Source organism: Geotrypetes seraphini, chromosome 18, assembly GCF_902459505.1.
Source record: "Geotrypetes seraphini chromosome 18, aGeoSer1.1, whole genome shotgun sequence".
NCBI lineage: Eukaryota > Metazoa > Chordata > Amphibia > Gymnophiona > Dermophiidae > Geotrypetes > Geotrypetes seraphini.
The window spans coordinates 4,588,315-4,613,469 of record NC_047101.1 but is presented as its reverse complement, the minus strand read 5'-3'; the positions used below and the strand labels follow the sequence as shown (position 1 = coordinate 4,613,469).

At 42.6% G+C, this 25,155-nt stretch overlaps 1 protein-coding gene and 1 pseudogene across 3 annotated transcripts in view; one reads left to right on the top strand and one right to left on the bottom strand.

The window, feature by feature from the left end:
* Positions 1–21,008, bottom strand: part of CREBRF (CREB3 regulatory factor) — a 44,011-nt gene extending 23,003 nt beyond the window's left edge. Inside the window, exons 1-2 of one of the 3 annotated variants that reach the window (XM_033927075.1) lie at positions 20,860–21,008; positions 220–401 (exon numbers count right to left, since the gene is read on the bottom strand). In XM_033927075.1, coding sequence (XP_033782966.1) covers positions 220–333 — 114 coding nt within the window. In that variant the 5' untranslated portion in view covers positions 334–401; positions 20,860–21,008. Of the gene's footprint in view, positions 1–219; positions 402–10,399; positions 10,514–20,327; positions 20,408–20,859 lie in introns of those variants that run through there. The other 2 variants (XM_033927076.1, XM_033927073.1) reach the window with 2 other exon arrangements.
* On the top strand, positions 690–1,742 carry LOC117351632 (annotated as a pseudogene).
* Positions 21,009–25,155: the final 4,147 nt, after the last annotated feature.

Here is a 25,155-nt window from a genome sequence, read left to right as displayed (position 1 = left end):
AGTTTTTGTTCCTTCCAAAAAGCAAATCAGAAAAAAGGTAAAGTCAACTTTAACAGTTGTTTTTATATGTGTTACTGCAGAAAATGCTCTCAGCTGGAGAGACGTATACCCTCAAGCTGCCATCATTTTTAATGTCTCTAAAACATGTCTGGTCAATTTAGTTAACTGCTTTATTAGCCACTGAAAGTGTCCAATGATCCTCCACAGAAGATCTCTTACCTGAGGCATCTCAAAGCCCAGGTCCCCCACGTTCAATCCCAAACTTCTCGATGGTCTCCCCGATAGTGCTCTTTCCACCTTCACCACAGTGACACCACGGGTCGAGTAATTCATACAGTAGAGCAGTGACCGGTAGCAGGGTTCCACCGTTGCTGGTTCACGTTTGCCAGTTGGGACTATTTCTACATAGTTAAAAAAAAATAAAAAGAAGAGAATGTAGGCATAACACATATACGTGAAACAATTAAAAGCATTTTTCCTTTTGTATAATTCTTGAGACCCAAAAAGTTCAAAGCCCCCCTGCTTTTTATATATATATATATATATATATATTTTTTTTTTTTTTTTTTTTACACTACGGCATTTGTTTCATTTTTACTCTTTTTAAAATTTTCCTAATAAGTTCCACCAACATTAGAAGCTTTTGCTTACTGTCATTATGCCTGAAATGTGTGCAATTATGCATCCTCATGGAGTACAGAAAAGTACAGATACAGAACTAGAAAAACTGCTACCAATGCGCTTAAGGCTTTCAATTAAATCCTCAAAAGCAGCTTTCTATTACCTCTGAATAAGAGCTGGACTCCTTACATTCCCATAAACCTCCAGTAAGAATAATAAAAATCTGCCTAAAAGAGAGGCCCTGCTCTCGTTAACTACCACAAAGGGAAATTTTCTTCCAAAAATAAAATTTGCTGTCCAGTGATGCACTCATATTAATGTAGGGCTGTACCGAATAATGCTCTGAATAGATTTTCGGATTTGGCTAAATCCTACTGAAATAAATACTATTTCTGATTTCACATTATTTGTATTTGGCAGAATAATATGAATTTATGTTATTTGGTACAACTCTAGACACTTCAGAAGCCACAAAATGTCTGGACATAAAGGTTATCATCTAACATGCAGAAATGTCTTTCCTCCAAATGTCAAAACACCTAGTAGAAGCAACAAGCTAATTCTAATCAAGATAAGTACTTTAAGTTAAAAGCCAACATTCGCTTTTTTTTTTCCTCTCTCTAGGGCCGAGGGCGGACTACAGAAGCTACCAAGAGCCGGCAACCATGTCTCTTGTAATTCGAGAAGTTCCAGCATATTCTCCATGTGCTCAACACCAATATCGATGGACGAAGGAAAATCACCTTTGTTATTACCGCCATCAAGGGTGTGGGCTGACATTACGCACATGGGGTGCTCAGAAAGGCCGACACTGACCTGACCAAGCGAGCGAGAGAGCTGACAGAAGATGAGGTGGAGCGAGTTGTTACCATTATGCAAAATCCTCGTCAATATAAGATCCCAGACTGGTTCCTGAACAGGCCGAAAGATATCAAAGATGGCAAATACAGCCCGTTTTAGCTAACGGTCTTGATAACAAGCTCCATGAAGACTTTGAACATCTGAAGAAGATCCGTGCTCACAGGGGTCTGCGGCATTTCTGGGGTTTACGTGTGTGTGGTCAACCCACAAAGACCACTGGATGCCAGGGTTGCATAGTTGGTGTGTCTAAGAAGAAGTAATATGCTCAGCCTTTGCAATAAAATGCCCATCTTTTAAGTTGAAAAGCAGAGAAAATAGAACAAAAAAAAAAGCCAACAGTCAATACAGAGTCGAATGTGATCAAAAGAATCATGCATCTTAAATGCAACTTATGCAAAAAGGTTCCTCTAGCATTTGGTTAAAATACAACTGCAAGACCGACCTCTAACCCACTTGCCCATTAATTACATTTCCTGTTCTGTGGTGCAAATCTGTTAGCCAGGACAGCTTCCAAGACAAGAAATCATCACCTTTTAAATCCCAGATGGCTTTGCCTGAATGATCAATGGAAAATAAACTGCTGTGTCATGCCAGTATAGGAAAAATAAAAGTACCACAAACTCCTCACTTCACAGTGCCAGGCTATCCATAACTGCCCTTTCGTTCTTTTGACATTTCTTTACTTATAGTCTTAATTTATTGTCAATTATTCTAATTAGAACAGGAGAACTCTTTACTACATATTCTTATTATATTTCATTACCTGCTAAGAATCAAACACGAAATAAGCATACAATACTGTTTCCTCAAAAATAAGAAAAGTCTTATATATTAATTTTGGGTCCAAAAAATGCATTAGGGCTTATTTTCGGGGGATGTCTTATTTTTGTTTATGTACAACAATCATCTCTCCTCCACCCCAATTCTTCCTCTTTCCTTTCTCCCCCCCCCTCCCCTCATGTGCAGCAGAACCCCACCAACCCTCTCACTGTGAGACTTGACATACCTCTGCTCTGAGGCCTCCAAAAACAGCAGCGGCGGAAGTGCTCAGTGATGCGGCAGGGGGAAGGCCATGAAGCAGCACGTTCAGAGCGTTGCCACCGCTGCTGCTTTAGGAGGCCTCAGAGCGAAGGTATGTCAGGTCTTATCGGGGTGGGGGTTGCTGAATCGACGAGTCCAATTTTTTCAGTGAATCGGGCAGGGATGGAGTCAAGGAGTATTGGGTACATTTCGGAGGGGTGGGTGGGGGGCTTCAGGGGTTGATCTTAACTAGGTCTTATTTTCAGGGAAACGGTATAATCCTAAGACTCTAAGAAACAAACACTAAATAAAGCATATAATATAATCCCGAGGCTTTCTATACTAGTCTAATATAGTCCTAGTAGCTTAATAAGGTTTAATTAAATCATCAGCTCAATAATAAGATGCAGACAGCAGTCTAGCAGCAAGAAGGGTGCTATCTTGTCTTTTGCACCGAGTATCACATGTATGATTTTCTCCCGGTTGGCAAGACGTTATATATGTGTGTGAGTGTGTACCCTCGAGGCTAGAGTAACCGACTTGGAGGAGCTGAGGGAGACCGAGAAGTACATAGAGGAGACCCACAGGGATGTTGTAGAGAAGTCCCACCTTTAGTCTGGTAGCCCCTGTGCTGCCTAGGAAGAGAGAGGTCTTCTAGAAGGAGAGCATCACCCTGGTGAAGTAGGAAATAATCCTGTAGCCAGGACCTGCCCACCAAGGGATGTGTCTCCAGGGGCTTCTGTTGTTGTAGTTGGTGATTTGATCATTAGGCATGTAGATAGCTAGGAGACTGGTGGGCGTGAGGATCGCCTGGTCACTTGCCTGCCTGGTACGAAGGTGGCAGACCTCACACATCACTTAGGTAGGATTTCAAGTTTAATGGTAATTTGATATATCGCCTATCGTAATACTAAGTGATTATACCTCACACATCACTTAGGTAGGATTTCAAGTTTAATGGTAATTTGATATATCGCCTATCGTAATACTAAGTGATTATACAAAATATTTAAAATCAGGGAATACACATCAAAAATTACATGATGACAAAGACAAAACGGACTAACATGGCATAGAAGGAATAGGGGTGAACTACAATAAAGTATAGTAAAGAAGAGAGAATATAAAAAGGATAAAACAGCAGGAGTAGAAGGGTTTCATACAGGCTGCCATTACCAATTTAGGAAGGAGAATAGGAGAAAGGCGGAACTTCGATCATTGGTTCAAATGCATCTCTCTATAAAAAACTTTAGTGCTCCTTTAAATTTATCTTGGGGAGGAGTCAGCTATCTTGGTACATGTAGGTAACAATGACACAGGAAAATGTGGGAGGGAGGTTCTGGAAGTCAAATTTAGGCTCAGGTAGAAAGCTGAAATCCAGATCCTCCAGGGTAGCATTTTCAGAAATGCTCCCAGTGCCACGCGAAGGACCTAAGAGGCAGGTAGAGCTCCAAAGTCTCAATGCATGGTTGATATGATGGTGGAGGAATGAGGGATTTAGATTTCTTAGGAACTGGGCAACATTCTGGGAAAGGGGGAGCTTGTTCCGAAAGGATGGATTCCACCTTATGGAACTAGGCTGCTGGCGCTAATGTTTAAACAGGAGATAGAGCAGCTTTTAAACTGAGATGTGGGGAAAAGCCAATAGTTGCCCAGGAACAGATGGATGGTTCGGTGTGAAGAACAGAAACATGATGGCAGATAAAGGCCAAATGGCCCATCCAGTCTGCAGTAAGAGAGGCTTTCTTGAATTCAGATACAGACTCTTTCCTGCGGCGTTTTTTTCCAAGCCGCAAGTCAATTCTTCAGAAACACCTGCAGAGATCCTACAGGATCATCCCCGTTTCACCCCTCGGGCTTCGTCAGGAATCTTGTGTATCTCAAATTCAAAAAACGGCTTCACCAGCAGACTGGGCATCCAAATGACAGATGAAATTTAATGTCAACAAATGCAAAGTGAAGCACATTGGGAAGAACAACCCAAATCACAGTTACAGATGCTAAGGTCCATCTTGGGGGTTAGTGCCCAAGAAAAAGATCTGGGTGTCATTGTGGACAATGCGATAAAACCTTCCGCCCAATGTGTGGCAATAGACAAAAAAGCAAACAAGATGCTAGGAATTATTAAAAAAGGGGATGTTTAACAAGACTAAGAATGTTATAATGCCCCTTTATCGCTCCATGGTGCGACCTCACCTGGAGTATTGCATTCAGTTCTGGTCTCTTTATCTCAAGAAAGATATAGCGGCACTAGAAAAGGTTCAAAAAAGAGTGACCAAGATGATAAAGGGGATGGAACTCCTCCTGTATGAGGAAAGACTAAAAAGGTTAGGGCCAGGCAGCTTGGAAAAGATGGTTAAGGGGAGATATGATTGAAGTTGATTTCCTGGAAAAGGGATGGGGTTGTGATACACTGCCTTTTTGTGGTTACAAACAAAGTGGTTTATATATTATATAAAGGCACTTATTTATTTCACGGGCAATGGAGTGTTAAGTGGCTTGCCCAGATCAAACCCAGTTCCCCTGGTTCTCAGGTCACTGCACTCAGCATTAGGAGGAACGGAGGAAATGCTGATGGGTAATTTCATATCAACTGGTCCAATTTGAAGGAGTGTTTGTACAGGGATGGCCACCCAGCTTGGCGACTCAAATGTGAACTTCCAAATCAGGGTTGAACTGAATATTCTAATTGGGAAATAAAAGTAACTTGTGATTCTCAGAGATGAATGCCAGAAGGAAGCTCTCTTTGGTAAAATGCAAGTACAGTGGAATGCTGATTATCCGGACTACCCTCGGCAAAGAGTAGTCAAGATAATCAAAAATCCAGATGATTGAACAATATTATTTTCCTTTTGTTTTTTAAAAAATAAAAAATACTGTCAGCCTCACAAGACTGCCCCTGGAAGCTTCGGTAGCTATTTTCATTACTCACAGAGCATGGGGGGCGCTGACGGTATTTTTTTTTTTTTTTTTACAATGATAAAAAAATACACAAAACAAAAGAAAAAATTTTTTATGTCCAGTTATTGCAAGAGGCTGACGGTGCTGACGGTGGGGGAAAGTCTCCTGGTTTGGGGGGGGGGGGGAGAGAAGAGGCTCCGGGCTGGGCTGATGGCAGTGGCGGCAGAATTAGAAAAGAAGCACTAGTGGGAGACACACACACCCCTCCCCCTGAAGCAATCCGGATAATTGGACATCCAGATAATCAGCTTTCTACTGTACTATTCTACCTAGTGTGACTTAGAAGAGAGGTTCATTCCAGGCATACGATGCCCAGAACTAACCCATTTGGAGATACTGCCTTAAGAAAAACATTCTGGGCTTACCCAGCTGCCTTGCCACATAAGTTTTATTTTATGGTAGAATTTCTTTCCTTAGTTAAGTTACAGTTTACTTTCTTCTTCGCTGGTTCTGTACCATGCTGGTTAGAGGAGCATACAAAATCCAACAGCCAGAATTACCTCCCATCTCCTATATCACCCAGCTTTGTCATAACCTAAATAGCTACCAAAATTACCAGAAAGTCACTGAGAGCACTGACCCAATCATAAAATTTTCCTATCAATCCTGAAAAACAAATTCCTATAAAAAAAGAAAAACAAAGAAATGTATAAGAAATAATGACATGGGGACAAATTTGTCCCCGTGCCGAGTTTTGTCGCCATTTATGTCCCTTCCCCGTTCCTGTAAGCATTGCTTTAAACGCACAAGCCTCAAAAACTCATGATTTTAAAGTGTTTGAGGCTTGTGCAGATGAGGGCAAAGGTTGCAGGAATGGGGCAGAGACGGGAAAAGAACTCGCCGGAATGAGATGGGAAAATGAGTTCCCGCGGGACGGGGAAAAAAAATCTCTCCCCATTCCATTCTCTAATAAGAAACCCAATGTTACTTTTTATCAAGATGCAGGCCAAGAACTGGGAAGACAAACTGCTGACAGCTTACAAGGTGCAGCAAACAAATTGGAAAAAAAAGTTGTAGAGGCTGCTGTAACCACACTGAGAAGGAAGTTGAAAGAAGGTGTCAAAGAGCAAAATCAGTGAGGCTTAAGCTGGGATTTCCCTGTTGGTTAAGGAAGTTTTACTCGGAGGAAGATTTAAGATTCTATATGATATTGTTGGAAGAAACCTGGTATGTTAATGAAGATGATGAAAAAACACTAAACTGTAACCTTCTTCTGCATTTCCCCCCATCATCCTGCTTCCAGTATTCTCTTTTTAAAAGTTCACACAGATAACTACGTTTCTCATGCATGTAATATTTAGGGCTCTTTTTACTAAGCTGCGCTAGCGGTTTTAGCACTCTCTAGACGCTAACGCCACCATTGAGCTGGCATTAGTTCTTGCCGCATAGCGTGGGGTTAGCACGCGGGGCAATGTAGCATGCGCTAAAAACGCTAGCACACCTTAGTGATCCGTCCCTGGAGGACTCTAGTATCACATTTGCCAAATTGAGTTCACCAGAACACTGAACTTGCCGTTTTAGTGGACCTTTGCATTAACCATCATTTGCACTGGACTGGCATATTTCTGTTCTATGGTTGTTAGAAGTATATACAACTGATATGTAGATGGCATAACTCTACTATCTTGATTCTTTTAAGCAGGAAATTGTACCCAAGATTCAAACATGTTTTAAAATTGTAGAAGACTGGGCAAACTTTACTCGCCTAAAGTTCAATTTGAATAAAAACAAGTTTATCTGGTTTGGCCCTTTTCCCCTATCATTATCAACTGATAAATTGATGTATTTATTTATTTTTAAATGTATACAACACCTAAACCTAGATGGTTTACAAAAGACATACATAATATTACAACAATACATAAGGAGAAAACACATTAATTGGCCCTACAAAGCCTACACAAACTAACAATTCCAATTTAACTAATTAGGTAACACAAAAGAAGTTGTAAAGAGTTGAGTTTTAAGCCTGTATTTTACTACTGAATCTTCTCTACGAATCATTTTGGATTCCCATTTGACGATATATTGTATGTGTGAACTTCCTAGAACTTTTTAGGTATGGCGGTATATAAAATAAAATAATTATTATTATATAAACAAACTGACTCAGGGAGCCATATCTAAAGTAAAAGTTATTAGATGTGTCAAACATTTTGATCATCTGAAAGTATTAGATTAAGCTATCGTGTCGTCTGCCTTAGACTACTGTAATTTCTATGTCGGTTGCACTGAATTTTTATGTGCTTACAAATTTTGCAAAATGTTGTAAGTAGACTACAATATTTTATGAAGCTAAACACGCGAGACAACCCTTCTTTTAATTAAACTTCATTGGTTACCTGTTCATGCTCATTTTTAAACTTTGTATTTTGGTTTATAAGATTTCGCATGGTTTTCTATGCCTTGCCTGTTTTTCGCTTCTAATTTTTTGACACAATCTCATGCAAATACGTTATTTCCCTCCATTACTCAGGTTAGACACAAAAAAGCATTTTTACTGTTTCTTCTGTAAAACAGGCTGGAAAACTCTGGAATACCTTGCCATCTAAGATTAGATTAGACCTGAAATAAAAATAGAATGGTCTTACCTAAAGTTTAGGAAATTACTGAAATGATTTTAAAGACGCTTTTAATTGCTCAAATATAAATTTTATTTAGTTAAGCTTGTTTATATTCCAGATTATTTCCTATTATATCTGTGATGCTAAAATCAGCAGAAAGAACAGCAGACTACAAAGACAGGAGAAATAAAGACTTTAAGTGAACCAAAGAATACAATGCCTGATGTGGCCACGTTTTGCCTATAAGACTGCGACAGGGGCAAGACTAGAAGGAACGGGCAAATGCTCACTTCTCTGTAGAATTAGCAATCAGAGGCCATTAGCCTCCAAGCAGCTCACACAGAAAGACTCAGTAAGACAAACAGCACACACAATATATACATAGGCATGTAAACATATTCCGCACCCCCCCCCCCACCGGAAAACCACAAGAACTGACGCTATCCAGAAACAGTTACACAAAGATTTTCTTTACCCAAGAACATTACGAAGACAGGGCTGAATAAAGCCATGTCCTTTGAGAACCTGGAATCTTGTACCAGTACAAAGTAAGAGTATCTCTTTACTAAGAACATGAGGACTGGTCAAGGCACCAACGATTACACTTCTGGCACAGTTTCCCACACAAATATAAACAGCACTGTATGCAAACCTGCAGGAATTTCAAAGTCAACCAGTCTTGTATTTATTACAGCGATCTCCATTTCAAGGTTGCATTCACTAAAATCTTAAAACCTTCATTAGAAAAAAAAAAATAGAGTATAATGGTCTGTAGTGAATGAATATCCCACATATTGCATAGCACAGAGGAGTTTAGACAACTTTATATGCAGGCAAACAGTTTGAATGTCACTGAAATGTTTACTCATGTTCCATAAATGAGAAAATGTTAACAAGTGACATAATTAAAAGTGTTGACTGCTTGGGAGAAAACTTGAGGCTTTCTTGGCACACAAAGTTCAGGGAGGATTCCTTGAACAAAAAAGGGTTTGGACCTTGATGGATTATCCTAGAGCAGGGGTGTCAAACTCAATCACATAAGGGGCTAAAATCTAAACCATAGGCTGTCGTGGGCTGAATTTTTTATTAAGATACTTAGGGGTCCTTTAATTAAGGTACTTAGCATGCACTATATGCACACCTTAATAAAAGGAGCCCTTAGTCTTAGTAGAAGTCTAGGGTTACAACCTCTCCAACCCCACATCAGCTCTGTGATGCAAAATAAATAAAAAAAAGACAAAGCTGTGCTGTTTCTGAAACACCAGCATCAGGATTGTTAACTGAGCTCAGGTAAGTGCATTATTTAATATTGCATAATTATTCACTTACTTTGGGGTAAATGATGAAAAAACTTGTGCTTAACTAATGATGGAAGCACATGAAATATGTCAATCTTATTGAATATGATACCTCTAATGCTTTTATATTGAATATTTATATCTAATTTTGTTTTGATTTTTGCCTAAATTATAACTTCCTAAGAATACTAGCCCCAAAATATATTTCCTCTGCTGCAGGTCTCCTTGGGACCTGACTCTACAGATTCACACCACATCATCTGTAGGTTCACATGGCCTGCAGAGGATCGTTGGTTGGCAGTAGCAATCCTAGCAGGAAGCCGTAGCCTCAGCTGCACGTTCCCTCTGGCGCGGTCCCATATGTCAAAGGAGGGGCGGGTCCGCGCCAGAGGGAACGTGCAGCTGAGGCTACGGCAGCCTGCTATGATTGCTACTGCCAACCAGCGATCCTTTGCAGGCCATGTGAACCTACAGATGATGTGGTGTGAATCTGCAAATGATGCGGCGCTTGTACAGGCGGGCCAGCTTTAGGGGAAACTGGAAATTGTCTGGCGGGCCAAATTTCAGTACCCTGCAGGCCAGAATTTGACATGTCTGTCCTAGAGGATTATGAACTAAAGGGAGGAAAATAAATATGAGACTAGCTCAAAGAACATTGAAAAAAAGGAGGAAGGGGTAAGAGGCAATGGAGCGAATATGGAGGCTTCTCAACTACATATCTCGCAAAAGTATTAGCAACACTGACTTATATCGATGCTGAACTTTTATGGGAAGTCCTTTACATCTACTTATAAGCACCTGATGTGACCATCACAAGATTTAAAAATAATTTTAGAAATATGCAGCTGAAGTGAAACTCTATAAATGCCTGAGTATAGGAAAATCCTTCCTAGCTTTCTGTGCCAGCCTCCTACTAGGCCCTGCTATGACAAATTGGAGAGAAAACAAGACAAGGAGCTCAAATCCAACCAAACAATGTGATGGGAATTTGTTTTCATTTGTTAAAGGAAGAATTCCCCATCACAGCAAATTTGAAAGCAGTAAATAGATCCAGAAGAGAAAATGCATTCCCACCAATCTCTGTACTTCTTTGACTAATACTGTTCATTAGTGCAGATACTTCTGTTGGGGGAAGTAGCTTTCTCCTTTAGTCAGCCACCCTCTCCTTGTACCGGATCACGCAGCGAAGACATGAAATGGTGTGTATGACATCATCTTTGTTGCTATGGACAGAAGACGACATGACTGAAGTCACACATTCTGTGTTCCAACATCACCATATGAAGGAAATGCCTTTAATAATACAAGAAACCACACTAGAATACAACATTTTACCTGGAAACCAATTGCTCAAATAACTAGAGGCTGGTATACCTGACAAAATGATGTTAACGTTCATCTTCACATTCAGACATCTTTTCCCTTCAATACCAGTGGCAATCAAGCAGCAATGTCACCTTAAATGGCTGTTAGATTACAAACAAAGCACTCTCAATCATATCCTCCTGCCAAATAGTTCAAGAGTAAAACTTTACTTCCACCATTCCTATAAGATCAGCTGACAGACCACAGGCGGCAGCTCTCTGCAGAGATCATTCTTATAGCAATGTTCTGGCTCTTTTACTGAAGTGCAGTAAAAATCTGCAGGGACAGTATATTAAACAACAAAACTTAATGTGCAGTAATTGCAGAGCCTGTGCAGTAAACACTGGGAGCATACAATTACCAAAGAGAAAAAACATCAACCCCAGGAATCTATTTATGCCGCCCAGATTTGCACACTCAAATTTGAGTGCACAACGTAACAAGCTCAATGGCATCAATAACTGAGTGCTAACAACCAATTACGTTAATTGCACATACATTTGGCTGCGTGATACAAGGAGGCACTGCACCTAACTCCTATAGTGTGGCTCTTAAAAGGAGGCAGGGGCATTCTGAAGATGCGTAATTGTGCCTAATTAGAGTGCCAGATTTACACCAGGTTTCAGCTGAAGTAAGTCTGGTGTCCAAAGTTGGGCATAAGATCCTCACTTAAGCAGTGGTCTTTGCTAATTTTTGAAGTGGGGGCCACGCTAGATCCAAATGAGCTGGACAGCTGCCATGTATTTCCCTACACAGGATTGCAGCACTGCTGACCAGCATGTGTCAGTGACATCCATCCCTCTCAAAAGCACACCTATAACAAGCCTTACACCACAACTCTGTACCAAACCTTCCCACTCCATACCCGAGTCTCTCTACCTCAAATTCCTTGTCTGACTCACTCACTCTCAATCCTCAAACTGTAATAAAACCAAAAGCATATATTGATACATCTATTAGAAAAAAAAAGGATTTTAATGCAGTACCAGAATAAAAATTTTCACTACAAAAGAACTATAAAATCAATACTTGCAAACATTTCAGCTCCAATTAATGAACTGCAAATCACATCATCAACAATCAAAATGCCAAAGCTTTTGTCTTTTATAGTTGTGCTCATAAGTTTTTCATATTCCTCTCCCCACTGATCAAGTATCCCTCTCTACCTCCCCCTCCCCTGATCAAGCATCCCTCTCTCTCCCGATAGAGGGCAGTGGTCAGATATTTCTCTGAGGAAAGGGATATATTACAAGTGGTGTGCCTGCTTTTTGGACGTGTTCTTTTTAACATTTTTGCAAATGATATTGCTGAAGGGCTGTCAGGTAAGATTTGCCTCTGCTGATACCAACATCTGAAATAGAATAGACACCCCTGATGGTGTGAATAACGTGAGGAAGGATCTAGTGAAGCTTGACGAATGGTCTGAAGTTTGGTAGTTAAGATTTAATGCTATGAAATGCAAGGTCACGCATTTGGGCTGCAAATACCCAAGGGTATGGTACAGTGTAAGGAGTGAAGAACTTCTGTGCACTTCAATTTCCGGGGCACCGACTTCACACGCATGGGAGATTTCGTTCATCAGACGCTGCAGGACCAAGCAGAGACCGGCAATGTGGAAACTATGTGGTCGTACCTGAAATCATCCATACACGAAGCAACTAATCGCTACATAAAATCAGTAGATAAACGGCAAAGAAACAACAAACCCCAATGGTTCACTGGAGAGATCTCGCACCTCATTAAGGAAAAGAAAAAAGCATTTCTTTCCTACAAACGTACGCAAAAAAAAGAAACTAAAGTAGAATATAAGGCCAGATCTGCAGCAGTCAAAACAGCAGTTAGGGAGGCCAAACTTCGAGTGGAAGAAACTCTGGCAAAAAACATTAAAAAGGGGGACAAATCCTTCTTTAGGTATATCAGTGATAGGAAAAGGAACACAGACGGTATAGTACGCCTTAGACAACCGGACGGAAACTACGCAGTGGCGGACTCCAAGAAAGCAGAACTACTAAATGAATATTTCTGCTCAGTCTTCACCTGCGAGGCACCAGGACATGGACCACAGTTGAAAGAGAAACAAGACGTGGATGACCCGTTTCAGAATTTTGAGTTCACACCTGGGGAAGTCTACAACGAACTGGCAAGACTCAAGGTGAGCAAAGCCATGGGACCGGACAATCTACACCCAAGAGTGCTCAGAGAATTGAGAGATGTTCTGGCGGAACCGTTGGCAGTGCTCTTCAATCTTTCACTAAGTACGGGGAAAGTACCGTTGGACTGGAAAACTGCCAACGTCGTTCCTCTACATAAAAAGGGTTGCAAGGCTGAGGCTGCGAACTATAGACCGGTAAGCCTCACCTCAATAGTGTGTAAACTCATGGAGACACTGGTTAAGTATAGATTGGATACGATCCTAAACGAGGAAAATCTCCGGGATCCCAGTCAACATGGATTCACCAAGGGTAGGTCATGCCAGTCCAATCTTATCAGCTTCTTTGACTGGGTAACAAAAAGACTGGACTCAGGCGAGTCCTTGGACGTCATGTACCTGGACTTCAGCAAAGCGTTTGACAGCGTCCCATACCGCAGGCTGCTGAACAAGATGAAATCGATGGGGTTGGGAGAGACTAACTACATGGGTCAAAGATTGGCTTAGTGGCAGACTTCAGAGGGTGGTGTTAATGGTACCCTCTCTAAAATGTCGGAAGTGACTAGCGGAGTGCCACAGGGTTCAGTCCTGGGCCCTCTCCTCTTCAACATATTCATTGGGGATCTGACTCAAGGGCTTCAAGGCAAGGTAACCTTATTCGCTGATGATGCCAAACTATGCAATATAGTAAACGACTATAATCTAAAGGATGCTATGGAGCAAGACCTGCGTACTTTAGAAAACTGGTCCTCGATCTGGCAGCTGGGCTTCAACGCCAAGAAATGTAAGGTCATGCATCTCGGAAACAGAAATCCTTGCAGAACTTACACCCTGAATGGAGAAACTTTAACCAGAACTACGGCAGAACGAGACTTAGGAGTAATCATCAGTGCTGATATGAAAGCTGCCACTCAAGTGGAGAAGGTTCATCTAAAGCACGGCAGATGATAGGTTGTATCAGGAGAAGCTTCGTCAGCAGGAAGCCTGAAGTCATGATGCCATTGTACAGAGCCATGGTGAGACCTCATCTGGAATACTGTGTGCAATTTTGGAGGCCACATTACTGTAAAGATGTGCTCAGAGTTGAATCGGTTCAGCGGATGGCCACCAGGATGGTCTCGGGGCTAAAGGGTCTCCCGTACGAGGAAAGACTGAGCAAGTTGCAGCTCTACTCTCTCGAGGAGCGTAGGGAGAGGGGAGACATGATTGAGACATTTAAGTACATCACGGGACGGGTTGAGGTGGAAGATGATATCTTTCTCCTGAAGGGACCCTCGACCACAAGAGGTCATCCGCTCAAACTCAGGGGAGGGAAGTTTCGTGGAGACGCCAGGAAGTACTTCTTCACGGAGAGAGTGATTGAGCATTGGAACAAGCTTCCAATGCAGGTGATAGAGGCACACAGCGTCCCAGAATTCAAGAATAAATGGGATACCTATGTAGGATCCCTACGAGGGTCAGCCAAAGGATAGGATCACTAGGGTATAGACTTGAAAGAGCGGGTCAGTAGAATGGCATTATTACTATTCTACTTGAAGAGGACATTAGACTTAAAAGGGAGGGTCGATGGTGTGGGCAGACTTGATGGGCTGTAGCCCTTATCTGCCGTCATCTTTCTATGTTCTATGTAAAGAGGATAGGAACTTAGGTGTGATAGTATGTGATGTGGAAGAGAGTGTGGCATAGTGGTCAGAGATACAGCCTCAGCACCCTGAGGATGTGGGTTCAAACCTCACATTGCTCCTTGTGACCCCGAACAAGTTACTTAATCCACCATTGCCCCAGGTGCATTAGATTGTGAGCCTGCTGGGACAGATAGGGAAAAAGCATGAGTACCTGACTATAAACCACTTAATACACCTGGTCCAACTGGTATGTCAAATCTCATTCCCTTAAGGTGGCTAAATATGTTGAAAAAGTGACAGCAAAAGCTGGAAGGATGCTAAGGTGAATAGGGAGAAATATGGCCAGTAGGAAAAAGGAGGTATTGATGCCCCTGTATAAGACTTTGGTGAGACCCCATTTAGAATATTGTGTACAATTCTGGAGACCACACTTTCAAAAAGATATAAAAAGGATGGAGTTGGTCCAGAGGAAGGCTACTAAAATGGTGTATGATCTTCATCATAAGGCGTATGGGGACAGACTTAAAGATCTCAATCTGTATGATTTGGAGGACAGGCGGAAAAGGGGAGATATAATAGAGACGTTTAAATACCTACGTAATGTAAATGCGCATGAGTCGAGTCTCTTTCATTTGAAAGGAAGCTCTGGAATGAGAAGGCATAGGATGAAGTTAAGAGGTGATAGGCTCAGGAGTAATCTAAGGAAATACTTTTTTACAGAAAGGGTGGTAGATGTGTGGAACAGTCTCCTGGAAGAGGTGGTGGAGACAGAGACTGTGTCTGAATTAAAGAAAGCCTGGGATAGGCACGTGGGATCTCTCGGAGAGAGGAAGAGATAATGGTTACTGCGGATGGGCAGACTGGATGGTCCATTTGGCCTTTATCTGCCATCATGTTACAATGTTTCCCTGATCAAGTATCCCTCTCTCTCTCTCTCCTCTCTCCTTGTAACTCTGGACAAGTACTACTACTATGTTTATTCAAATTTGACATACCGCTGAATCTTACTCAGCGGTTTACATAAACATTAGGTATCTAAGTTAAAACAAAAAAGGAACGCCTTTTAGAATAGGAAAACACACAGAGAACACAACAAAACAAATTCCATGGTGCTGTACATTAACATGTAAGAAACAATCCCTACTCAACAGAGCTTAAAACAGACAACCAGGACAAATGTGGGTTAGGGAATTGCTCACAGAGGGAATGATAAAATAGACATGGGTATTTTACAACTGAGTGGGAGGTAGGAGTTAAAAGCAGCCTCAAAAATGTGAGCTTTTAGCCTAGATTTGAATACTGCCAGAGATGGAGCTTGACATAGTGACTCAGGCAGTCTGTTCCAGGCATACAGTGCTGCAAGACAGAAGGGACGGAGCCCGGAGTTGGCAGTAGAGGCGAAGAGTACAGATAAGGGAGGAGAGATACTGAGCAGCTGCAGAGTGAATGCAGTTGTCAGTCAATAAGAGAAGTTTGAACTGTAGGTGGAAATGGATAGGATGCCAATGAATTGACTTGAGGAGAGGGGAAATGTGAGCACAGCGACACTGGCGGAATATAAGTCGTGCAGCAAAATTTTGGCAAACAGATTACCCACCATTGCTCCACTAGCATAAGCGAACCCACCAGGACAGAGAGGGAAAATACTTAGAGTATCTGATTACTATTCAATGTATTGTAAACTGCTTTGTGTGAATCTCTCTTCAAGTCCAGAGCTGCAGCAGTTAATAGGACCCTTTTTTTTTTTTTTTTTAAAGTCTGGACAGTCTGAACCAAACTTTATTAAGGTAGTGCCTTTCAACTAGTCAGGGTTTATTTTCCTCTTCCAATTCAATCCATTCATTACAGCAGTAGTGGCTCCACTGTTACGAGAAATTCTACCCTACCCCTGGATCCAGGCAATATTGCCTGTCCCACCACAGCTCTGGGAACAAAAATCTAGCCTACATCAACACTGAGCAACTAAGCTAGTCAGTTCTAGCAGCTTCTTGTAACAGTGACAAATTTTAAATTTTGCCCTCATGCTTGCAGCACTCTGCCTTATATACCTAAGTTGTAATCTGTCTTAACTGAAAATGAAAGCATAGTTTCAGAAGGACCGATGAAAGCAGTATATATGGAAAATGATTCCTGGAAACTGTTTGGCAGTCAAGTTCTGGAGTAAGGACAACAGGATGAGAGCTGCCCCAAATGCGATGCCAGGAAACATTAGCATGCATAAATGCCTTTGTAGAAGAAAGAGGAAAATTCTGAGCTTCCAAACAGAATTCCAAAGCACTCCACAACTCAATTGAGCATGCAAAAAAACCCCTAAAAAACATTCGCTTTATCATTATACATTTTCATGAAGCAGCTGACAGATATTGTTTAGCTCAAACTAACAAGAGTATCCAAACATTGATACAGTCAACAATCGGACCTCAATTTGCAACTCCTACTAGTAATAAAAGGGCTGCAACATCAGAATGAAATCCGTAAAGCTCCACTAGATTGAAAAATTAAGTACAAAAGGTGAATTCACACCTCAGCAGCTTAATCTGTGATAAACATGCGAGGCCTCATTTATTCTTTTAACTTTTTACACTAAAAATAAAAGTAGAGCGAGTTCTCAACTGAGATCTGTACAATGCGTTACTACAGTGTCAGAAAAGAAGTCAGCATATAAGACACGCAAGTAAAGGAACAGCAAAGATATATGCTAAAGTGCAGCAAATAGTATAATTTTGTTTTACGTGCCGATCTTCTAAATTAGAGTTAAAGCCTATACCAAAATAGCAGTAGATGCAATAAAATATTGCAGCAAGGGTCAGCAAAGAAAAAAAGATGACCTTCAGCAGGAGCCAACCGAGGTAAATAAAAGCCTGAAAAAATCTCACTCTCAATGAGGGAGTCATCAGAAGTTAAGATTCAAAGAAACAGAAGGATACAAGGCATTAGTTAGAATCTGAAAATGTAAAACAGAATCAGTCAGGCAAGAAAGACAAATCTATTTCATAGCAATAGGTGCTCACAAGGACAGGGAAGGCACCACGAAAAATCACCGAAAGAAACAAATGTGAAGGAAAGCAAGGTAAGCTTTTATTAGGAGGGTTTTAATATTTTGTTTACATTTTCATTAGACGGCTTGTTACTGATGGCACCAATTCTAAAACAGATTTTATAATAGTGATTACATCAACTGGTAAGAATGCAAGCAAGACCTGTTACTTTGCTTCCTTCATAACAAATTCTGCCTACATAGATGACTCAAACCTACTGCCAAATGCCCTATTAGCCCTGTTGTGACTGGAACAAAAGCTCTTCATGAAACCCCAAAATCCCTTACATAACTTAAGTACAGAATGAACCAAGGTTTCCCAAAGAATTTTTGCTGAAATAAGCATGAACCACAGCTCCAGAAATGAAGTCTGAGCCAACTTTAGAGTCAGCAAACTATGTAGGACAATTCTTCCAAGAGGTCTAAAAAGATTAGTGCATACTTAAGTGAACTTACCCCCCCCCTTTTTATAAAATCGCAATAGCGGTTTAACGCAGGCCAGCGCGCTGAAGGCTCTGCACTGTTCCTGACACTGAGAGTTCCTATGAGCGTTGGGAGCAGCGCAGAGTATTCAGTGCGGTTGTAAAACTACAAAAAGGCGGTATACAAGTTCTAATCCCCCTTTACCTTTTTATGTCTGCACACAATACAGAACTACTCAATGAGAACTATGTACACACTTTCAATTACTGTATTTTAACCATTTGGCCTTGTTGCTCAGAAGCAACATGTGTTTCTATGGCATCTCCAAATGCCTGTTACTTGGCACCATTGCTCTCGTTTAACATCAAGTTATGTAAAGCAGCCTTTTCACCATCTGCCCATTAAAGGGTTAAAGACTCTCTTTCCTACTGTATCTAATCACCTTTTACCTGCTTCTTTCTTTCCCCTTCCTTATTCAGGGCCAGTCAACTATTCCTTATATAACATATTCAAGAAGGTGCTCCAAACCCTAAAATTCTAACCGCACAAATCTGCATTTCCAATTTGTGCTCCTCTTCTGGGCACATGCATGTAGCCTAGATAAAGATGCTCCATTTACCTCCTCTACATAAAAAAAGAAAAGCAAGAATTGTAGGGAAAACCAAAAACAAATGGTTTACTAGTTAAAGTAGTGAATGAGATAGATACAACTTTAAATTATTCTCTACTATAGATTCTATGATTTTGAGTAAGTCAATTCTCTTCTTGCTCCCCAATTACATAGTTTAAGGGAAGAGAGGAACTGGAACAAATATAAAATCAAGGTACTGGAAATATATATTGTCAGGCCACTCACCCTAGAGATAGTGTGTACTGTATATAGCTGAAGTATTTCAAAACCCATGTTTAAATCCTATTTCAATAGAATTTTAGAAATAACTTATATGAACTGCTTAATCATAAGTACATAAGCATAGTTCTTCAAATGTTTTAGACAATACAGTCCTTATTCCTAGTCTGCAAAAATATTATGTTCTCAGATTTGATATAGTACACCTGCAGTTAACCTCTGGAGCACATGGTATTTGTTATGCTGCCTTTTGTGGTTACAAAGTACTAGTACTTTATATGTTATATACAGGTACTTATTTTCTACCTAGAAGGCAATACTACAATGTATGTATTCTCAATTTAGGTCTAATTTATACACAGTGCTATATGAAGTAATACCCAGATGCATCAGTATCGGGACACAATAGGTAAGGCAATTCATGCCTTAGAGTATGCTTTTTAAATGGTATACCGCTTTACTAAATAGAAATATGTTTGGGCACGCGATTAGAGATTTCAATCAATCAATTTAGCTGTGCTATATTTAATATAGCTAGTCTGGTTTTAGTTCAGTTGTCAAAGCTATAAGAATGTGGTACATAAAGAATCCTAGTCATATATGCTATTGAGTGAAATAATCATCCAATAGCACATTCATTACAATAAAAAGTGCATATCCTGTGTTGCAACATACATTGACCAAAGGAGCAGTCTCTTCAGTTGGAAAGACAATTGAAGCCTTTGCATCACACTTCAGATTTTCCTTGCCTCATAAGCAGAAGTCCAAGACTTCAAGTTGGATGACTTGCACTACTGTGCCATTTAACAAGAAGCAGCTACTTATTGATTAGAGGTGCTCTTGTGTCTTTCGTGCACGCTTATGTGGGTTATGAAGAAGACAACACAGAATATTCTAATATCAGTTAAAAGAAAGCACAGAAGGCTAAGGTACATCAGCATCACAAACCACAGAAAAAGAAATGTGTGAAACGCGGTCGTGGGTTTTTAAGGCACCTCCAAGTGATGGTTGTAGTATATGGAATAACTATTTCAATTTCCTACTCTGTGATTTGCAATGCTGATCTGTTGCGGTTTTCTACCCATGTCAAACCCGTACAGCTGAAGGAACTGCTGCAAAAAGCAGGTAGAGGTGGTTATCTTTCTTTACACAGGTAGTTGAAATTGTAGGCTTCTGCCTGTTCAAAGCAAACACACTAGAAGCAGTATATGGTTTAAGCATGAGATCAACATTGTACCTAAATACACGGTTAGGAGATAACTGAGCAACATTGCTACTGCAGTTGCAACTATTTCACTCAGTTAGCCTGAAAGAAGCCCCCTCCCCTCCCCTCCCCCCCCCAGCAGAAATCACAGTGCCAGAGATGAAAAGTGGGCAGCAGCAACTCTGGGGAGAAGTTGGCATTGCTCTAATGGCCAAGGTGAGGCAGCAGAAGGGCCGGGTCGGTGCAGCCAGCACAGAGTGAATCCAGCCCGGCCTCTGCAGTTGCTTGGGAAGGGGGGGGGAGGGGCGGCGGGCCCAGAGGCCACACGGCCGCTCTACAGAGCCCTTACCCCGCCAGCCTGGCTGCAGTGTGCCGAGAGCGCTGCCCTCACGCGTCTGCCGGGCCCCCCCGGCCCCCGTCCCGCTCACGCCCCCCCTCCTCCTCCACCTCACCCAGAAAGCCAACATGGCCGCCCCACAAACACCCAAGCGCAAAGCAACGGCCGTCGGCCCCGCCCACTGCCGGCTCGCCTCCAATCCCAGCCGGCCGAACGCTCGGCCGCGCGCTCCTATTGGCCCCGGCTCGCCGTCGCTCAGCCGACGTCGGACCAAGCAGGTTTCTGCGCCGTCCGCCCAAGCTCGTCTGAGACGGCATATAAACAATCTCTGAGGCGCGCCGCTTTCGGGGGGCCGCGAGGGCGGAGGGGGTGCGCGCGACGGGGCCGCGAGGGCGAGCCGCAGGCCAGGCCGGCTGGCTGACCGGCGTGTGCAGCGCCTGGGCGGACGGAGAGCAGGGGCGCCCGCTGCTGCGGTTACATAACCCGTCCTAGAGCGGCAGCAGGAGCTGCCGGGTCGGGGTCCGGGAGCGGCCGCGGCTCTCACCTGCCGGCCCGGGCTCCGGGGCTCAGCCTCGCCTCCGCCCAGTCTCCATGCTTCTTTCGGGTTTGTTTTGTTTATGTCCTTCCTGACGGGTTCCCGGAAAGCGCGTGACTCCCCTCTCACGTGGTGCCTGGCCCTCCAATCGGCTGCCTGGCCCCCGTCCGCGGCAGCCAATCGGGGCGAGTTGGAGCTGCGCGTGCGCTGTGGGCGCCGGGGACGGTCCTGGGAGCGCACGCGGGCGGGTGGAGGAGCGGCGGCGACCTGCAGGGCTCGAGGGAGGCGGAGCAGAGGCGCCTCTTAGCTCGGGATACTTTGCATGTCCTGCAAAGCTGAAGCCTTTTGCATGGGATGATTTGGCTGCTGGGAGTTCCTGATTTACTGAGCCCTTTTTTTTCCATTCTTATTTAATCAGACTTTTTTTTTTTATAGTAAATCAATCTTTTTAAAGTTTAGAGTTCACCCTATATTTCATTTGATCTGCTTGAAAGAAGGAGGTTACTTCGCGCTTCCCTGTGATGCCATGAATAATTACGTAATAGGGAGAAGGGAAAGGTTAAATTCAGGTCGGCCCACAGGGAGAGAACACGCGACTTTGGGATAGAGGAAGCTTCACGCCTACAGGCTTTTAATGAAGCAACTACTTAGTTCTTATATTTCGTGCACTATTAAAACAAACTGATTTTTTAAACAACAGTAATATTTTTAACTATTATTATTATAAGTAAGCTTGTAGGAAGCCCCTAGCGCAAGGGTGGGCAACAGCACACTTAGATTTTTAGCATTTCCTCAATAAATATAAGATCTGCACCATAAGCAGCTGGAGTCGGTTCCTCTTCCAGCTGTTTAGTGCAGCCTCCTGTGATCAACAACAAGACTTCCCACCCACAACCATAAAAGTATTTCTGAGTAGACCTTTGAAAAGATGGAGGAATGGCAGGAAGCAGGCAGATTTGGCTGCTCTCTGCAGCTTGTACACCCACAAAGGGCTTCCTGTTATCTCCAGGACCCAGATCCTTTCTTGCTGGATTAGCCACTAGCAGCCACTGTCCTTCCTCCTCTCTCCTAGGTACATAGTTTATTATTTATACCCTGTTTCTCTGAAAATAACAGTATCTTATATTCATTTGGGGCCCAAAAAAAGCACTAGGTCTTATTTTTGGGGTATGGACATGATCACCTCTCCCTTTCCTTCACCCCAATTCTTCCTCTTTCCTCCCCTCCCATCCCAATGTGAAGCAGAGGTTTTCCCAGCTTCTATCCTTCCCTCCCTCCCCTGTGCAGCCTTGCCCAGCTTCTATCCTTCCCTCCCATCCCTTGTGCAGCAGAACCCTTGTGCATTCAGCCAAACCCGACCATCCTTCCCTCCCTGCCAACTGCCCTACCTTCAACCAAAGCAGCATCAGGCCAGCAGCACTCTAAACAGGCTGCTTGGCCTTGTCCGTCAGGGATTTCATGCTGCTGGTTGAAGGTGGGGCTCATTCACAGCAGGGAGAGAAGGATGGTCAGCAGGGATTTGGCTGTGCGGTTGGGGGAGGGGCAGGTTAAAGAGTTGCCTGCGAATCCCAGGACTAGGGCTTATTTTTGGGGTAGGGCTTATATTAAGACCTAGCTCCAAAATGATGCTAAGGCTTATTTTCAGGGTAGGTCTTATTTTTTGGAGGAACAGTATTTCTCTTTTATCCAAGGCAGATCACACAAAAACATGCATAAACAAAATATAGTACAAACTCAAGCCAACACAGACACAACAAACATTGCAATGCTTATGTCATCCGACGAGATGTTTCAAGTGTTATTTCCCTGCACAAACTCTGACTCCCCATCACAACACATGTTTCTTTTCTTATGGGGAGGGAGTGGGGCAGGGTCATTTTAAGTAGAGCCAGAAGAGGGACTGGCAATCACTTATCTTACTAGGCCACTAGGGCTTCTAAGCTAGGTCCAATAAGGCAGTGTTCTTCAACCACCAGTCCATGGACCAGTGCCGTCCGCAGAAATTTCCTGCCGGTCCACAGGGCCAGCACGTGCATCAGGCCCGAAACAGTGTTCTTCAACCGCCAGTCCATGGTGCGATCGATGCGGCGTTATCTTTGAGCTAGCTCCCTCTGCCTAACTGATTCAGTGCACAAAGCCATGGGCAGTGACTCTACGCACATCCTGCGCCTGAACTGGAAGCCTTCTCTCTGACGTTGCAACGTCAGAGGGAAGGCTTCCAGATGAGGCAAGGGATGTGCAAGGTGCAATTAGTACTACTATGGGGGCAGGGTCTGAGATGGAGATTGGGTAGAGATGGGTGGGGTCTGGCCAATGACTTAGCCGGTCCACGGAATAATTTTTATTATTTCTGCCGATCCATAGGTGTAAAAAGGTTGAAAAACACCGCAATAAGGTGTTAGAAGAGGTTCAGTTTCAGCTAAAATCAAAACATGGCTGAATCTGAACTTTGGGTGTTTTAATGCCAAAGCTGAACCCCAAAATTTGGTTAGCCTCTATTGATCATACTTAAGTGAGCCTGGAGTGACCATAACCCCCCATGTACTTCAGTTCCATTTCATTCCCACCTGTACCCATCTCTTCTCTAGCTAGTAGAGAACCTGGATGCTATTGGCCCAAAGGACTTTCTTAAGGTTGGCTGGCTCTTCAATCGTTGATGACCTCCACTAATGCCTGGCTCTTCTTACAAAACTCCTAAGGAAAGCATTAAATGTTGAAACACGGACCATGTTGGGTTCTTTACCTATCCATTGTTTTCTACTGTGATTGATCTTGTGTATTTACTGACTGTTGCAATCAAGATTTTTAATAAAGATTACCTGGCTACAGTATGTTACCAATCCCACTTTTTATTTTTAGGATTCTGCACATGGGTACTTCTGTCCCCTTTTTTGTTTTATTCCTAGTGCAATACCCACAGCGTCATTATTCTGTGCAGAACTGTTGTAGTAATTTCAGGCTTTCCTAAATTGTAGTACTGTTTGTTTGCACCGGTCTTTCCATTTAAAAAAATTGACATCACTGCAATGAATCTTCTTGCAGCCTCATCTTATCACCTTGTGTTCGAGAGAATTATTTCTACTGAGAAAGAGATAGTCAGATAAAAAGTAAACTCTCCAATTATTTAGCCTAGATAAATGTTAAGTCCTTATATTTCTTTGCATATCACTTTTTGGGTAGACCCCTCAGCATTTGGGTAACTTTCTGCATTGGTGTCAGTCTCTAGAATGAAAATGTGCCAATTAAGGTCTCACTGCTGCCCCTTACAAAAGAATTATCACCTCTCCTTTCTCTACTGTTTCTGGATCTGACATCAGACATTGTCATCAATGTTCATTCAAAGCTGTGCAGCCACTGGCTTCAGGCCCAGCATCTCTCTGGTATCACTCTTCATCTTGTGCCACCGGTGCTACTACTTTCCTAAAGCAACAGCAGTGACAAACAAACCAGAGCTGTGGGACTGTCCCATACAGACTCAAGGCTGCCAACCCACCCTCTCCAACATCACTTCTTCTGAGGCCAAGCCAAAAGACAGTTTGCTGCTGCTTCAGGAAAGCAGCAGTAAGGATGCTAGAAGGGCAAAAAGTGGTGTGGTGGGGTGGGGGCAGCCACTAGTGGAAATGGTTTTGGGTGTGGAGAGGGTAGATGTTGTATAGAAGTGGGAAGATACAGCAGGCAGAGTTGGGGGTCTAGGTTACAGAGAAGAGATGATGAAATGGGGAAGTGAAAGGGAGCCAGGCTGCATAGAAGGAGGGAGACAAGTCTGGATGGAAGGGAGAGACAGGAGGGAGCAGACTGTATGCAAAGGGGAAGAGACAGAAGGGAGAGATTGTATGGAGACTGCTGATGGAAAGGGGAGAGGAGGCAGATACTGTATAGAAGGGGATAGATGCTGAATGGAAGAAAGGAGAATATACTTGGAGAGAGAGAAAGGAGGGATATGATGGAAAGGGCAGATATAGAGGGGCAAACACCGTCGTATAGAAAGGAGAGAGAAAGAGGGCAGAGTTAATGAAAGACTGGGAATAAGGGGAAATAAGAGAGCCAGGGAAAGAGACTGAAAGCTGCCAATAGACCATAAAAAAGAGGGAACTTAAAGACTAGATAGTAAAAATGAGTTAAATCTGGACATAGAGGTACAAAAATGACAAGGAAAAGGAGGAGAGAAAAATCATGGAGACTTAAGACAGAGGAAAGCAGAAACCAGAGAAGTGAATGGCCGGAAAATAAAGGTAGAAAAAAGAATTTTATTTTTAATTCAGGATATAGTAGTGTGGTACCCAGGTTTATAAAGGTTAACAAATA